This window comes from Somniosus microcephalus, chromosome 16 (assembly GCF_052327205.1).
Source record: "Somniosus microcephalus isolate GS21.2 chromosome 16, FLI_Smic_1.0, whole genome shotgun sequence".
In the NCBI taxonomy this organism is placed as follows: domain Eukaryota; kingdom Metazoa; phylum Chordata; class Chondrichthyes; order Squaliformes; family Somniosidae; genus Somniosus; species Somniosus microcephalus.
Window position 1 is genome coordinate 66,632,950 of NC_141002.1, and position 18,298 is coordinate 66,651,247.

The 18,298-nt window shown below is 42.8% G+C and overlaps 1 protein-coding gene across 1 annotated transcript in view; it reads left to right on the forward strand.

Moving 5' to 3' along the window:
• The first annotated feature begins 413 nt into the window (after positions 1–413).
• cftr (CF transmembrane conductance regulator) overlaps positions 414–18,298 on the forward strand; it is a 178,303-nt gene continuing 160,418 nt past the window's right edge. Inside the window, exon 1 of the mRNA XM_086009187.1 lies at positions 414–513. Coding sequence (XP_085865313.1) covers positions 461–513 — 53 coding nt within the window. The 5' untranslated portion in view covers positions 414–460. The remainder of the gene's footprint in view (positions 514–18,298) is intronic.

The following is an 18,298-nucleotide window of genomic DNA, read 5'->3' on the forward strand; positions in this document are numbered from 1 at the left end:
ACTCGCTCTCCCAACGCTACTGACAGGCCGAGGGGTGTGGAATGGGTATCTCCCGGAGCTGCAATGGGAAAATATAAACCAACCACATTTCATTAATAAACTATACTATTGTATATACTGACTAGAACATAAGCAGTAATAGCATCCACATGGGTGTCTGACAATGTATATAGGTCTGCTAACCATTAATAAAAAGTCACAACATTTTCGAGTTGTTCTCCTACAGTTGTTAATGATTATAGAGAAATGGACAACAATTTGCAGCAATTTAAGTTCTAGGGGGAAAAGACGTTTTGTTATTGAGAGAAGGTGTACAGCTGACAACCTTGTGGCTCTCTCTCTCTCTCTCTCTCCCTCTCTCTCTCTCTGGGCTGAGCAGTGACATCACCAGGCAGAGTTAATAAGGTGGGGTGCCGGCAGACTCTGCTCTCAGGTACTCGAAACTCTTCACCGGGCAACAATGCAGAGATCACCCATAGAAAAAGCCAATGCCTTCTCCAAACTCTTCTTCAGGTAAGACCAAGCTTCCCGAGTCCCAGCTACCGCTCGCTATCTCGCCCTTTTTTTGTTTTCACAGCAACAAATTCCCAAAGAGGTGAAACTTTTACGGTAATAATCGAGAGATGACCATATTGATTAAACTGCCGATTCATTTCTCTCCGACTTGGTGATTGTTTCCCCCCTCCGGCCGCGCTGTAATATTTGGGAGGTGTATATATTACGCGGGTGTTGGTAAATTGCGGGATATCAAGGTCCACAGATAAAGGAACTTGAAACTTCACAAGAACATTTGTCACAGTTCACTGGCTGGCAACAACTCCTACCAACTGCACTGACCTTTCGCAGCCTACTGTTTGCAGATCAGGGTTTCGCAGTGCCAGCGAGGCTTCCCACTGTAAGACGCTTCAGCAGTGTGCTCTTTCAAGTCGGACTTTTCTATTCCAAAGTCTTGCGAAACTTTCATAAAACTTTTCTTTGGTGGCGATATGCAGAGACCCTGACGGTACAGAGGCCAACAGATCACGAGTTCATTTAAACACTCAATGCTGTCATGAAAAGGAAGTATAACATTGTATGGTTAAGTCACTAAATGTGCAGCACTTGACGCTGGCTGAGAAAGTTATGCACAGAATTTGTGGCTTGGGTCTGCTTTGGAATCATTCGTTTGTGATAAATTGGTCGCGTATCTTTCGAAGTGTGTGGTCGGGTCCAGAAATCGTGTGCGCTTATGTTGTCAGGTGCAGACATTTGTGGGGATATATAATCTGTTTTTTTTTTAAGAAGAGAGGGTTTAGCTTGTGCACAAGGTGAATTCAAGATCAATTATGGACAGAGTGTAGAAATTAAACAATTTCTATCGATAATAGTTATAAATCTAAATGCAAGTGTCTTTATGGGGCACTCATTTGTCCAACAGTGGTCTCAAAAGATGCTTATATTATATCGTTGCTAAACTGCACCGCTGTCGACTTTAATCCCTTCAGATTTAACTATGTCTGTGTGATAGCCTGGAGTCCCACCAATCAGATTGCAAAATCCCTTCAACCAATCACATCCTAGAATTTCAGTCAATCAAATCCTGGAGTCCATTGTCCCGGTCTCAGATCTCCAAACCATGGAACAATGGGATTCCAAACCATTTATGCATTGTCATTTCGGATGGCTTCAGTCAGAAAAATAACAAACCATAGTCTACCAAGAAAATAAATTCCCCCCAAAAAATCTTTATCACACAATTAACATAAAATATTTAATCATAGGTTCATACAGCACAGGCATCCTCCCTCTGCCGGCTCTTTGGAAGATTTATCCAATTAGTCCTACTCCCCTGCTCTTTCCCCACAGCCCTGCCCTTTTTTTTCAAGTATATACCCAGTTCCCTTTTGAAACTGCTTCCACCACCCTTTTGGGCAGTGTATTCCAGATCATAACAACTCGCTGTGTAAAAAAAATTCTCAACTCCCTCCTGGTTCCTTTGCCAATTATCTTAAGTCTGTGTCCACTGGTTTCCGTCCCTCCTGCCAGTGGAAACAATTTCTCCCTGTCTACCAAAACCCTGCATAATTTTGAACACCTCTATTAAATCTTCCCTTAACCTTCCCTGCTCTAAGGAGAACAACCCCAGTAATCTCAGTAATAATTCGCAAAAGATTACAAATTTATCCATAAACTTCTTTATCCTACCTTTCAGTCTGGTCCCTGACTCCTCTCCCAAGCAAAATCAATGTCCTCAACCCCAGCTTGCAGCTCATTTGACTCCATCCCTGAACTCCAGGGTCCAGTTTATCTCAGGGCTGACATCTAAAGGCCCGATGTAAAGAATGCTTGCAGATGTGCAGCAGATTAGAGGCATGTGGTTCTGTCTGTCATGATGCCTCTGTCTATCCCAACTCTCCAATGCTAGCTGTGGCCATTCCCCACTCTCCCATTTGCTCTCTCCCATTCTTTTCTACCTACAACCTCATTCCCAGTTCCTGTAGCTGTGGTCTCTCTTGGGAGCGATAACTGGAGCAATTGGCAGTCATTGCAGATCACTGAAGGAAAATGATAGAATTGGCAGAGATTGCTGGAGTAACAGAGGAAGTACCCAGAGCAGCGAGAGAGTAATAAGAGATATCAACACAGAGAGAAATGGGGACAGTAACAGAGAAATAGGAAGAGACTGACAAAAAAGAGAAACAGAGACACTGGAAGAGAATTGAGAAAAATACAGAAGGAATGAGAGTAACAGAGAAAAGGAGAAAGTAACAGAGCTAGGCAAACAAAGAGCAATCATTCTTAGGTCCCCAAACTTCTTGATGTGGCCATGTACACCAGTCATCTCCAAGACAATCATATGAGCCACTGTAGTAGTGAGGTCTCCCCCACACATTTGGTGTCTGGAAAGCCAAGTGCTCCCAGTCTCCATGCCCGCCCCAATGGATAAATGAACCTCTTGATAAAGAACTACAAGATCTTGATGAGAAACAAAGTGGTAACATCAGCTCGGTACAGGTCACATATACAGTACATGCTGCAAACTACCCGTCAGCAACACCACAGGAATCTACTCATTTTAAAGTGACCCTCTATTAAAGAGTATGGGGAGCGACCAGGAAAGTGGGATTAAACTAGTTGGCTCATGTGGAGAAAAACACCAGATCAAATTTGATGGGCCAAATGGCCTGTTTCTGTGCTGTAACATTCTATGATTCTTATTATTCCAGATCTTTGTAAATCTTACCTATATCAAAATAAATGTTTTCCCTGCAGTATTTTTCATACTTAATGGTGAGAGAATAGAGATTTAAATTCTTCTATATTTGGTTCTTTTGGTTATAACAATGAGTGTAAAATTGCTTTTATGGCCCCAATTTTAAACCCCCCCCTCCCCCCCCGTCTGGGGGAAACCAGGCAGGGGGGGCAGTTAAAATGAGGCCAATCACTTAACCCCTCTGATCACGCTGCCTTCCCGCTGTGAGCTGCTTAACCTGCTCTTTTGAGCAGGCGAGTGCGACACCTGCAGGAAGGAAATGGCATCCTTCTTTAAATATGCAGATCGGGTCCCGATGATGTCATTGGGGCCTGAGTGCAATATTAGTTGTTGGCAGCTGTGACGTCAGGCCAGACGATTGTGGGCCAGCAAAGGCCCAGCAAGTAAATCTGAACTTTTTTATTTTAGGTTTCTTTGTGGGTCATGAGGAGCAGGAGTTCCTACAGGTCCCCGGCTGTGGCCTCCTGCCGCCAAATTCCCAGTCCCACCTGCCCGTCGGCCAGGTAGTGGATCTGGCCGTTTCAGGTGGGACTGCTATTAAGATCTGCCGGGCCTCTGCGTCCCCAGACTCCTTGGACTTTTTGTCCTCTACGGGAAGCACACGCTCCATTCCCGACACCACTTTATAATCAGGGCCTTTATCGTATGTATAGATAATTTAACTATTAATTTAACTTTTGACGCTTTATAACTGCATCTGATAGAAAACTCTTTAACATATAAAGGCTGAATTAATAATCAATCCCCTTGCACATTAACCCCATGTATAGTAGAAAGAACACTCACTTTAAATTGATGTGAAAAGAATTACCTGCCAGTGCATTGATGTTTGACGACTATGCATGATAATACTAAACTAACAGAATAATTATAGAGCTTTAATTTTATGTGCAGGTGCACTCTGACAGGGTAAAATGATTCCTAATTCTGTATAGTGACATTTTGGAACAGGTTCACAGCAACCTGATTAAGCAGTGATTGGTCTCTGCATGGACTGGTAGGGTGTTGTTCAGTTCTTTTGGAGTACAAACCTATTCCTGAATCATGACTTTTCAGAGATTACTCCACTTCCTCAGCATAAAACTGTTTAATTTCCAGCACAGCAACATTTTTAATGATGTATTCAAATGACCTTAGCCATAGAAATTGCATGGCAATTAAGATGAAGGCAGAAAGGGCACAGTGCCTGATAAACACAACAGATTAAAAGCCAAAATAAAAACAGAAAATACTGGAAATATTCAGCAGGTCAGGCAGCACCTGTGGAGAGAGAAACAGAGTTAACATGTCAGGTCGATGACCCTTCATCAGAACTCAGAATTCGTCAGAATTAAAAGCCAAACTGTAGTTCCAGTAATATGCAAGTGTCAGCAGGTGAATAGCAAGGCCTCGATTTTAACTGACCCATGGAGTCGGGATTGGAGGTGTGCGGGGGGTTAAAGTCCCGAATTCGGGGGTCCCGATACCATCCCGCCCCAAACCCGCCTCCATGTAAATTTCAAAGGAGGCGGGTACCTGCCCCGCACTGGGACCCGTCTACCCGAGGCGGGAAGGGATTAGTGACAATTAACTGCCTGTTAACAGGTAGTTAACAGGCAGTTTTTAGCCTAATCTCTATTTTAAACTTGAAGTGTGGGATTCCCGACGGCTCCAAACCACGCCAAGTTAGAGGAGGCGGGCCGTCGGGTTGAAGGACTTTGAGGGGTCGAGATGTCGGTGTTCAGGTGAGTGATGGGTGCATGAGTGCAAAGGTAAGTGTGTTTGGTGTGTCTAAAGTATGTAAAGAAGTTTAAATGACCTGTACTTACCTTTTTAGCCTTCCTTCCTCTAGGTTTCGGGAGTCCATCATCTAACCGGCACAGAAAGCAGAACGGCTGCGAACTGTCAAAAGTGACAGCCTGCAGCTTTCTGTATCGGAGAGATTTCTAACTGAGTCTGTGTAGAAGGACTCAGGTTAGAAGTAAGACTGTCAGTGTTTGACAGCTTCAAACAGCTGTGAAACACTGATATTTCATCTGTCAAAACGTCTTGACAGATGAAATTTCAGTCTGTGATGTCACCTGTTGCCGGGTGGCCCTTAATTGGCCTGCTGAGCCCGCTGGACAGGCTCAACAAGGTCAATCAATTTAAAATCGCGTGGATTGGCCGCATCTCGATGGAGGCGGGACTACAACCCCGACTTCTGAGTGAAAATCACCCCCCAATTTTCAGTAGGTGAAAATTTAGGGAACAGTGATCATAGTAGCCTAAGGTTTAGATTAGTCATGGAAAAGGACAGGGAGCAATCTAGAGTAAAAATGTTTAACTGAGGGATGGCCAATTTCAGTGGGATGAGAACGGATCTGGCCCGGGTAAACTGGAATCAAAGATTGGCAGGCAAAACTGTAGTGGAACAATGGGCTGCCTTTAAAGAGGAAAAAGTTCAGGTACAGTTGAGGTACATTCCCACTAGGAGGAAAGGCAGGGCAACTAAAGTCAGGGCTCCCTGGATGACGAAACAGATAGAGAATATGATGAAGCAGAAAAAGAGTGCGTATGACAGATATCAGTTTGCAAATACATCTGAGAATCAGGCTATATATAGAAAGGTCAGAGGAGAAGTGAAAAAGAAAACAAGCGGGGCAAAGAGAGGGTATGAGAATAGAAAGGCAGCCAACATAAAGGGTAACCCAAAAGTCTGCTATAGGCATATAAATAGTAAATGGGTAGTAAGAGGAGGGGTGGGGCTGATTCTGGACCAAAAAGGAGGCATGTGCATTGAGGCAGAGGGTATGGCTGAGGGACTAAACAAGTACTTTGCATCTGTCTTCACCAAGGAAGAGGATGCTGCCATAGACATAGTAATGGAGGAGGTAGTGGAGATACTTGATAGGATAAAAATTGATAAAGAGATATTAGAAAGACTGGCTGTACTTAAAGTAGACAAGTCACCAGGAGTGGAAGGGATGCATCCTAGGATGCTGAGGGAATTGAGGGAGGAAATTGCGGAGGTACTGGCCATAATATTCCAAAACCTCCTTAGATACGAGGGGTGGTGCCAAAGGACTGGAGAATTGCAAATGTTACATCATTGTTCAAAAAAGCAACTACAGGCCAGTCAGTTTGACCTTGGTAGTGGGGAAGCTTTAGAAACAGTAATCTGGGACAAAATTAACAGACACTTGGACAAGTGTGGATTAATTAAGGAATGCCAGTATGGATTTGTTAAAGGCAAATTGCGTTTAACTAACTTGATTGAGTTCTTTGATGAGGCAACAGAGAGGGTTGATGAGGGTAATGCAAGTGACGTAGTGTACATGGATTTCCAAAAGGCGTTCGACAAAGTGCCACATAATAGGCTTGCCAACAAAGCTGAAACCCATGGAATAAAAGGGACAGTGGCAGCATGGATATGGAATTGGCTAAGTGATAGGAAACAGAAAGTAGTGGTGAATGGTTGTTTTTCGGACTGGTGGAAAGTATACAGTGGTGTTCCCCAGGGGTCGGTTCTAGGACCACTGCTTTTCTTCATATATATTAATGACTTGGACATGGGGGTAGCAGGGCACAGTTTCAAAATTTGCAAATGACACAAAACTTGGAAGTATAGTGAACAGTGAGGAGGAGAGAGATAGACTTCAAGAAGACACGTGGCAGATGAAATTTAACGCAGAAAAGTGTGAAGTGATAAATTTTGGTAGAAAGAATGAGGAGAGGACATATAAACTAAATGGTACAATCCTGAAGGGAGTGCACGAACAGAGAGACCTGGGGGTTTGTGTGCACAAATCGTTGAAGGTAACAAGGCAGGTTGAGAAAGCAGTTAAAAAGGCTTACGGGATCCTGGGCTTCATGAATAGAGGTATAGAGTACACAAGTGTGGAAATTATGATGAACCTGTATAAAACACTGGTTCAGCCCCAACAGGAGAACCACAAAGGTAATAATCTCTGGATTACTACCTGAGCCATGAGTGAATTTGCATAGGGTAAATAAGATCAGAGAAATGAACGAGTGGCTCAAAGACTGGTGTGGGAGAAATGGGTTTCGATTTGTGGGGCACTGGCATCAGTACTGGGATAAGAGGGAGCTGTTCCATTTGGACGGGCTTCACTTGAACCATGCTAGGGCTAGAGTCCTGGCGAATCAAATAACTAGGACTGTAGAGAGGGCTTTAAACTAAATAGCGGGGGGGGGGGGAGGATTCAGGTGAGTGGGAATTTAAAAAGCCAATGAGAAATGAGAAAGCAACAGAGCAGGATAGAGTTGGGGGAAAAATAACCAGAGTGTGACAGGAAGGGACAGAATGTTTAAAAATAAGAGTGCAACAGAAAATGGGGCCAAAACAAGGAGAAATGGTAAAAAGATAAAGTTAAAAGCTCTATATCTGTATGCACGCAGCATTCGTAACAAGATAGATGAGTTGACAGCACAAATAGATACAAATGGTTATGATCTGATCGCCATTACAAAGACGTGGTTGCAAGGTGATCAGGGCTGGGAACGGAATATTCCATGGTATTTGACAATTCGGGAGGATAGACAGAAAGCAAAGGGAGGTGGGGTGGCTTTGTTGGTAAAGGATGGGATCGGTGCATTGGTGAGAAGTGATATTGGCTCAGAAGATCAAGATGTAGAATCGGTTTGGGTGGAGATAAAAAATAATAAAGGGAAAAAGTCTCTGGTGGGCGTAGTCTACAGGCCCCCGAACAGTAGGAATACTGTTGGACAGAGTATAAATCAACAAATAATGGAGGCCTGTAAAAAAGGTACGGTAATAATCATGGGTGATTTAAATCTCCATATTGATTGGACAAATCAAATTGGCCATGGTAGCCTTGAGGAGGAGTTCATAGAGTGCATCCGGGATGGTTTCCTAGAACAGTATGTAATGGAACCAACCAGGGAGCAGGCTATCTTGGATCTGGTACTGTGTAATGAGACAGAATTAATAAATGATCTCATAGTAAAGGATCCTCTAGGAAAGAGTGATCATAGCATGGTTGAATTTCAAATTCAGTTGGAGGGTGAGAAAGTCATATCTCAAACCATTGTCCTGATCTTAAACAAAGGCAATTGCAATGGCATTAGGGCAGAACTGGCTAAAGTGGACTGGAAAAATAAATTAAAGGGTAAAATATATGCCAGTGAGAAAGAAAGATTTTAAGAGAAGGGAGCACCATCCATGGCTAACTAAGGAAGTAAAGGATGGTATCAAATTGAAAATGAAGGCATACAATGTTGCCAAGATTGGTGGGAGACCAGAGGATTGGGAAATTTTTAAAAACCAGCAAAGGATGACTAAAAAAATAATAAAGAGAGAGAAGATGAATTATGAGAGTAAACTGGCAAGAAACATTAAAACAGATAGTAAGATCTTCTACAGGTATATAAAAAGGAAGAGGGTAGCTAAAGTAAACGTTGGTCCCTTAGAGGATGAGACTGGGGAATTAATCATGGGGAACGGGAAAATGGCAGAGACTCTGAACAAATATTTTGTATCTGTCTTCACGGTAGAAGACACTAACAATATCCCAATAATGGATAATCAAGGGGCCACAGGGAGGGGGTAACTAAAGACAATCACTATCACTAAGGAAATAGTACTGGGTAAAATAGTGGGACTAAAAGATGACAAGTCCCCTGGACCAAATAGCCTGCATCTCAGGGTCTTAAAAGGAGTGGCTGCAGAGATAGTGGATGCATTGGTTGCAATATACCAGAATTCCCTGGACTCTGGAGAGGTCACAGCAGATTGGAAAACCGCAAATGTAACACCCCTATTTAAGAAAGGAGGGAGACAGAAAGCAGGAAACTATAGACCAGTTAGCCTAACATCTGTCGTTGGGAAAATGTTGGAGACCTTCATTAAGGAAGCAGTAGCAGGACATTTGGAAAATCATAATGCAGTCAGAGTCAGCATAGTTTTATGAAAGGAAAATCATGTTTAACAAATTTGCTGGAGTTCTTTGAGGATGTAACCAGCAGAGTGAACAAAGGTGAACCAGTGGATGTGGTGTATTTGGATTTCCAGAAGGCATTCGATAAGGTGTACATAAAAAATTACTGCATAAGATAAGAGCTCGTGGAATTGGGGGTAATATATTAGCATGGATAGAGAATTGGCTAACTAACAGAAAGCAGAGAGTCGGGATAAATGGGTCATTTTCCGGTTGGCAAACAGTAACTAGTGGGGTGCCACAGGGATCGGTGCTGGGGCTTCAACTATTTACATTCTACATTAATGACTTGGATGAAGTGACCGAGTGTAATGTAGCCAAGTTTGCAGATGATACAAAGATGGGTGGGAAAGCAAGTTGTGCAGAGGACTCAAAGAATCTGCAAAGGGATATAGACAGGCTAAGTGAGTGGGCAAACATTTGGCAGACAGAATATAATGTGGGAAAGTGCGAGGTTATACACTTTGGCAGGAAAAATAAAAAAGCTAATTATTATTTAAATGGAGAGAGATTACAAAATGCTACATTTCAGAGGGACCTGGGGGTCCTTGTGCATGAAACACAAAAGTTAGCATGCAGGTACAGCAAGTAATCAAAAAGGCAAATGGAATGTTGGCCTTTATTTTAAGGGGGTTGGAGTATAAAAGCAGGGAAGTCCTGCTACAACTGTACAGGGTATTGGTGAGACCACACCTTGAGTACTGCATACAGTTTTGGTCTCCTTATTTAAGGAAGGATATACTTGCATTGGAGGCAGTTCAGAGACGATTCACTAGGTTAATTCCAGAGATGAGGGGTTTGACTTATGAGGAAAGGTTGAGCAGGCTTGGCCTATACTCATTGGAAATTGGAAGAATGAGAGGTGATCTTATTGAAACATATAAGATACTGAAGGGGCTCGACAAGGTAGATGCAGAGAGGATGTTTCCCCTCGTGGGGAAATCTAGAACTCATGGGCACTGTTTTAGAATAAAGGGTCGCCTTTTTAGAACTGAGATGAGGAGGAATTTCTTCTCTCAGAAGGTTGTAAATCTGTGGAATTCTCTGCCCCAGAGAGCCATGGAGGCTGGGTCATTAAATACATTTAAGATGGAAATAGACAGATTTTTGCAAGATAAGGGAGTGAAGGGTTATGGGGAGTGGGCGGGGAAGTGGCTTTGAGCCCAAGATCAGCCATGACCTTATTGAATGGCGGAGCAGGCTTGAGGGGCCAAGTGGCCTATTCCTGCTCCTATTTCTTATGTTCTTATGTTCTTATTCTGGGCAGCACACTTTAGGAAGGATGTGAAGGCCTTAGAGAGGGTGCAGAGAAGATTTACGAGAATGATTCCAGGAATGAGGGACTTCAGTTACGTTGATAGACTGGAGAAGCTGGGGTTGTTCTCCTTGGAGCAGAGAAGATTGAGAGGAGATTTGATAGAGGTGATCAAAATCATGAGGGGTCTGGACAGAGTAGATAGAGGGAAACTGTTCCGATTGGCAGAGGGGTCGAGAACCAGAGGACACAGATTTAAGGTGATTGGCAAAAGAACCAAAGGCGACATAAGAAAAAACTTTTTTCGCAGCGAGTGGTTAAGATCTGAAATGCACTGCCTGAAAGGGTGGTGGAGGCAGATTTAATCACAGCTTTCAAAAGAGAGTTGGATAAGTATCTGAAGGAAAGAAATTTGCAGGGCTATGGGGAAAGGGCAGGGGTGTGGGACTAGCTGAAGTGCTCTTGCAGAGAGCCGGCATGGGCTCGACAGGTTGAATGGCCTTCTTCCATGTTGTAACCATTCTGTGATTCTATGGTTCACCCTAGATTTTACTTTAACACTCATAATGTTCTCTTACAATTCAGATTGTATTTAACCACTGCCAGTGAAGCAGTATTTCAGTGTACCAATGCATCGTATGATGGAGTGGCAGTATGTAGGGTAGCACTCATGATTCCACATATGCTGAATTACTGATTTCAGTTGTGACATAGCAAAGTTGCAGATTGGAGGTTAAATTCCTCTTAACAGCAAAGGAAGTGAAAATGGGATGAGTTACTCCAGCCGTACAATCACAATGGGCTGGATATTCCGCTCCCTACGGGTGTGTACATGCTGTGTACTCACCCGTAGGGACATCGGAAATGCCGGTTTCAGGCATGCACTGCGCATGCACTGGAAACCCGCATTTCCGATCTGTTTTGGGGGTGATCTCTATTTGACAGGTCTTCCTGTCAAATCTATGAATAGAGATTCCCTTCTCTGATTGGCTCCCCATGGCCCACGAGATCCCAGGGATGCTGCGAACCGCCTGCACCTCTGGGATACGTGTGCCCTGTGCATCGGCAGTTTGGAGAGGCCCAGCAACGGGAGCCCTCCGGTCCAAGGAGAGGACATATAAATTGGCCAGAAAAAGCAGTAAACCTGAGGATTGGGAGCAGTTTAGGATTCAACAAAGGAGGACAAAGGGATTAATTAAGAAGGGGAAAATAGAATATGAGAGTAAGCTTGCAGGGAACATAAAAACTGACTGTAAAAGCTTTTATAGATATGTGAAGAGAAAAAGATTGGTGAAGTCAAGCGTAGGTCCCTTGCAGTCAGAATCAGGGGAATTTATAATGGGGAACAAAGAAATGGCAGACCAATTAAATACATATTTTGGTTCTGTATTCACAAAGGAGGACACAAATAACCTCCCAGAGATGTCGGGGAACATAGGGTCTGATGAAAGGGAGGAACAGAAAGAAATCAGTATTTGTAGGGGAATGGTGTTAAGGAAATTGATGGGATTGAAGGCCGATAAATCCCCAGGGCCTGATAATCTACATCCTAGGGTGCTTAAGGAAGTGGCCCTAGAAATAATAGATGAATTGTTGATCATCTTCCAACATTCGATGGAATCTGGAACAGTACCCATGGATTGGAGGGTAGCTAATGTTACCCCACTATTCAAAAAAGGTGGTAGAGAGAAAACGGGGAATTACAGACCGGTAAGCCTGACATCGGTAGTGGGGAAAATGCTAGAGTCCATTATAAAAGATGTAATAGCAGAGCACTTGGAAAACAGTGACAGGATCGGACAAAGTCAACATGGATTTACAAAAGGTAAATCGTGCTTGACTAATCTACTGGAATTTTTTGAGGATGTAACTGGTAAAATAGATAAGGGAGAACCAGTGGATGTGGTGTATTTGGACTTTCAGAAGGCTTTCGATAAGGTCCCGCATAAGAGATTAGCGTGTAAAGTTAAGGCACATGGGATTGGGGGCAAGGTATTGACTTGGATAGAGAACTGGTTGTCAGACAGAAAGCAAAGAGTTGGAATTAACGGGTCTTTTTCCGAGTGGCAGGCAGTGACTAGTGGGGTACTGCAGGGATCGGTCCTTGGACCCCAGCTATTCACAATATATATTAATGATCTAGACAAGGGAACTAGATGTAATATCTCCAAATTTGCAGACGACACAAAGCTGGGTGGACGTGTGTGCTGTGAGGAGGATGCCGAGAAACTCCAGGATGATTTGGACAGGTTGGGTGATTGGGCAGAAGCATGGCAGATGCAATAGAACGTGGATAAATGTGAGGTTATCCACTTTGGTAGCAAAAACAGGAAGGCAGATTATTATCTGAATGGCAATAGATTGGGAGAAGGGGAAGTGCAACGAGACCTGGGTGTCCTTGTGCACACCAGTTGCTGAAGGTAAGCATGCAGGTGCAGCAGGCGGTTAAGAAGGCAAATGGTATGTTGGCCTTCGTAGCGAGAGGGTTTGAGTACAGGAACAAGGATGTCTTGCTGCAGTTGTACAGGGCCTTGGTGAGACCACATCTTGAGTATTGTGTGCAGTTTTGGTCGCCTTATCTGAGGAAGGATGTTCTTGCCATGGAAGGAGTTCAGCGAAGATTCACCAGGCTGATACCTGGGATGGCAGGAATGACGTATGAGGAGAAATTGGGTCGATTGGGCTTGTACTCGCTGGAGTTTAGAAGAATGAGAGGGGATCTCATTGAAACTTATAACATTCTGACAGGACTGGACAGATTAGATGCAGGAAGGATGTTCCCGATGGTCGGGGAGTCCAGAACCAGAGGTCACAGTCTAAGGATAAGGGATAGGCCATTTAGGACAGAAATGAGGAGGAATTTCTTCACCCAGAGAGTGGTGAACCTGTGGAATTCTCTACCACAGAAGGCAGTAGAGGCCAATTCATTAAATATATTCAAGAAGGAGTTGGATATATTTCTTAATGCTAAAGGGATCAAGGGGTATGGGGAGAAAGCAGGTACTGAATTTGGATGATTAGCCATGATCGCATTGAATGGCGGAGCAGGCTCGAGGGGCCGAATGGCCTACTCCTGCTCCTATCTTCTATGTTTCTATGTTTCTATTTTTCCAGATCGCAGCCCTCCGCCCGCGAGTGGCCTGCAAATGGAATTTCTGGGCCAATGTGTGACAGATGATTACAGTAGGAAAATCACTTGCCTGCTCCTCTTAGCCGAGGAATATTATTATTTTTTTCATTCGGGGGATGTGAGTGTCGCTGGCAAGGTCATTATTTATTGTCCATCCCTAGTTGTCCTTGAGAAGGTGGTGGTGAGCCACCTTCTTGAACTGCTGCAATCCGTGTGGTGAAGGTACTCCCACAGTGCTGTTAGGGAGGGAGTTCCAGGATTTTGAACCAGTGACGATGAAGGAACGGCGATATATTTTCAAGTCAGGATGGTGTGACTTGGAGGGGAACTTTCAGGGGATGGTGTTCCCATGCACCTGCTGCCCTTGTCCTTCTAGGTGGAAGAGGTCGTGAGTTTGGAGGTGTTCTCGAAGAAGCCTTGGCGAGTTGCTGCAGTGCTTCTTGTGGATGGTACACGCTGCAGCCACGGTACGCCGGTGGTGGAGGGAGTGAATGTTTAAGGTGGTGGATGGGGTGCCAATCAAGCGGGCTGCTTTGTCCTGGATGGTGTTGAGCTTCCTGAGTGTTGTTGGAGCTGCACTCACCCAGGCAAATGAAGAGTATTTCATCACACTCCTGATTTGTGCCTTGTCGATAGTGGAAATTATACAGCAAAGAGGGCCTAGTGAGCAGGAGAGAAAAAACCTTGTATTTCACAATGCACATACAAAATATTATTAATGCACTATCACTCCATACTTTATCAGCTAGACTTTCATGAGAGAATGCAACAGTATTTTGCTTACAAATAAAGATACATGAGTTGAAAGGGGAAAACATTACTTTAAATATTAACACCCTGCATCCTTCAGAGTTATAAAACTCTCAACAAAACAAAGTTTGTGTTTAGACACCACTAGAACTAATTTGGGTTGTTAAGTATAAAATATATCTCTTCTGGCAAGAATCGTACTCATAACCTTGAGTACATGTGCCTTACATGGCAATTGTACTTAGACTTCTAATAAATGGTGCAAAACTGCCCTTTGAAAAAATATTCTTTTTCTGTCTTGACTCCAAATACACTATTGTATTTTTTGATGTACAAAATGAATGTCAGCTTGAATTATGAGTATGGATGTTAGGTATGTTGACAAATGCATTGTGAACTCATGTGATTTCATGGTTTTGTGACCGGTATTTATTGAGGAGCCCTTTCCTCACTAAAATATAAATCTGTAATATTGGGTTAGCTTCAAAGCTGCATGATTACCATAAGGTTGGTACATGATCATGTACCAAAAGCACAGTCTAAAATTGGTAATGAAATAGGTTGCAGAAATTGTGCTTCAACTGCATTCTGCTTAACAAATAGCCCAGTAGCACACTGCACTAACTGTAGCAATAGCGGATGAACCAAAGTTAATGGGTATCTGATTACATCGTAAAACACAAAACATTGAATGTTGTGCATTATAATTAATTGTGAAAAGTTGGATTAAGCAATGTAATTATTGCACATGAATTATTTAGTAGCAGTCCCCCAAGAGATTAATTGTATAGAGCTCAGAAAAGTCTATCAATACATTACCATATTTGCCAGTGTGTCAATGTAAGCTGTGGAAAGTATTCAACATCTTCTTGACACAAATTGGGTATCTTCGGGTTTCTTTTGGAAAAAATGTGTGAATATGAGAACAACCAAATCTTTGTAGCTACCCCAGCTATATAGTTACACTATACAAATCTTTCACTTTACAGTGGGCATCCAATGAAAGTGCAGTATGAGTGCAGCAAAACATTGCAAATGCATAAGGAAGGTTCTTTCAAGGATCTTTCAGTCAAGCCAATAGAAACACTTTGGAAAGTGGAAGTCTCACTCTCCAGAATCAAAAACTTGCTTTCACTTCTTAATTGCAGTCAATTTCCTCTTTTCTCTTTATGTGACGGTACAAAGGATTTAAAATCAGATATTGGAATGGTAAAATTGTTTCATACATTTAAGGATGCCACAATAGTAGCGATACTGGTCTTTATAGTGTGATGTACAACTGGCAGACCTGAGTTATTCTGATGATTGCACTTCCCATTAACTCAGCAATAAAGGACTACTCTGCTCTTGGCCTATTTCACATTAACGTTAAGAGAATGGGCAGGTTAACTTTTGATGCTAAGAGCATGCAAGGGGGAGTGTCAAATCATCAAATTGACTCCTAAGTCACACTCGTGCTTTTGCGCTTTAGAAACCGCTTGATGCTGACATGCAAGTGAAAATACAATGGCACTTCAAGATCTGTGCAATTAATACAAATTTAGTTTACATTCATGAATCCAAAGACTTCACTTTCAGCTATTCCTACCTTTTCAGAATGCATAATATTTTAGAACTATGTATAAAGCAATATAACTCTGAGAGCTGTCCTCTGCTTTTGCTTTTAATGCATTAGTAATCTAAGTGAATAAAGTTCTTGGGAATAGTGGGTCCAGATTATGCATGGAGCAGTTCAATATGAAACATAGAAACATAGAAGATAGGAGCAGGAGTAGGCCATTCGGCCCCTCGAGCCTACTCCGCCATTCAATGAGATCATGGCTGATCATCCAAATTCAGTACCCTGTCCCTGCCTTCTCCCCATATCCCTTGATCCCTTTAGCCTTAAGAAATATATCCAACTCCTTCTTGAATATATTTAATGAATTGGCCTCCACTGCCTTCTGTGGCAGAGAATTCCACAGGTTCACCACTCTCTGGGTGAAGAAATTCCTCCTCATCTCAGTCCTAAATGGCTTACCCCTTATCCTTAGACTATGACCCCTAGTTCTGGACTCCCCGGCCATCGGGAACATCCTTCCTGCATCTAGTCTGTCCAGGCCTGACAGAATTTTATAGGTTTCGATGAGCTCCCCTCTCAATCTTCTAAACTCCAGTGAGTATAAGCCCAATCGACCCAATCTCTCCTCGTACGACATTCCTGCCATCCCAGGTATTAGCCTGGTGAATCTTCGCTGCACTCCTTCCATGGCAAAAACATCCTTCCTCAGATAAGGCGACCAAAACTGCACACAATACTCAAGGTGCGGTCTCACCAAGGCCCTGTACAACTGCAGCAAGACATCCTTGTTCCTGTACTCGAACCCTCTTGCTACGAAGGCCAACATACCATTTGCCTTCTTAACCGCCTGCTGCACCTGCATGCTTACCTTCAGCGACTGGTGCACAAGAACACCCAGGTCTCTTTGCACTTCCCCTTCTCCCAATCTATTGCCATTCAAATAATAATCTGCCTTCCTGTTTTTGCCACCAAAGTGGATAACCTCACATTTATCCACATTATAGTGCATTTGCCATGTTTCTGCCCAATCACCCAACCTGTCCAAATCGTACTTGAGTTTCACAACATCCTCCTCACAGCATACCCTCCCACCCAGCTTTGTGTCGTCTGCAAATTTGGAGATACTACATCCAATTCCCTCGTCCAGATCATTAATATATATTGTGAACAGCTGGGGTCCTAGGACCGATCCTTGCAGTACCCCACTAGTCACTGCCTGCCACTCGGAAAACGACCCGTTTATTCCAACTCTTTGCTTTCTATCTGCCAACCAGTTCTCTATCCAAGTCAATACCTTGCCCCCAATCCCATGTGCCTTAATTTTGCACGCTAATCTCTCATGCGGGACCTTATCGAAAGCCTTCTGAAAGTCCAAATACACCACCTCCACTGGTTCTCCCTTATCTATTTTACCAGTTACACCCTCAAAAAAATTCCAGTAGATTAGTCAAGCACGATTTACCTTTTGTAAATCCATGTTGACTTTGTCTGATCCTGTCACTGCTTTCCAAGTGCTCTGCTATTACATCTTTTATAATGGACTCTAGCATTTTCCCCACTACCGATGTCAGGCTTACCGGTCTATAATGAAAGAATCATTCTGCATTATCAAGTGTATACATGTGAGAGCAGCCAAACCATTGTAATTATACACAGATCAGTCAGCATCTGTAAAGAGAAAAGACAAATTAACATTTATAGTGTAACCTTTCATTAAAACTGTATTTTTACTGTACTGCTCGTGCCTCTTAAATAGCATACAGCAAATGTACAGCATAGACATAAGAAAAGGTGGTAAATATTATAAATGGGAAAAAAAACATTCAGTGACCATAATGCAACTTAATTATAGTTGCTCTCCAGTGGTGTTGCACACAGGGAGTCAAGACCAAGTGTAGTCTTCAGGTGAAGATGGGTCAGAGTATGGGGGTTAATTGAACAGGACATGCAGACGTCATTCAGTTCTCATTTTAAAGTCATGCATTCTATCCTTGTTTCTGTATTTCCATTAGAAGTTATAATGCAAACTGCCAATACAAACTTGTCACACTTTAATTACACCCTCCTGTTATTTCCAATATAGATGTGGACATAAAATTTTATAATGGGAAAAAAAGGTGACAGGAAATGTATGCAGATGTAACATTTTTAATATGTTAATAGATTAGATATTATATCTGCTTTTCTTAAAGTATTGCTGACTGTTCTAATATTGGGACTAAAACTGAGACTCTTACATTTATATAACGCCTTTCACGACCACCGGATGTCTTAAAGCGCTTTACAGCCGATGAAGTAATTTTTTGGAGTGTAATCACTGTTGTAATGTGGACACAAGATTTTATAATGGTAAAAGTTGACAGGAATTGCATGCAGAGGCAAGATTTTTATTGTTTTAATATGTTAATAG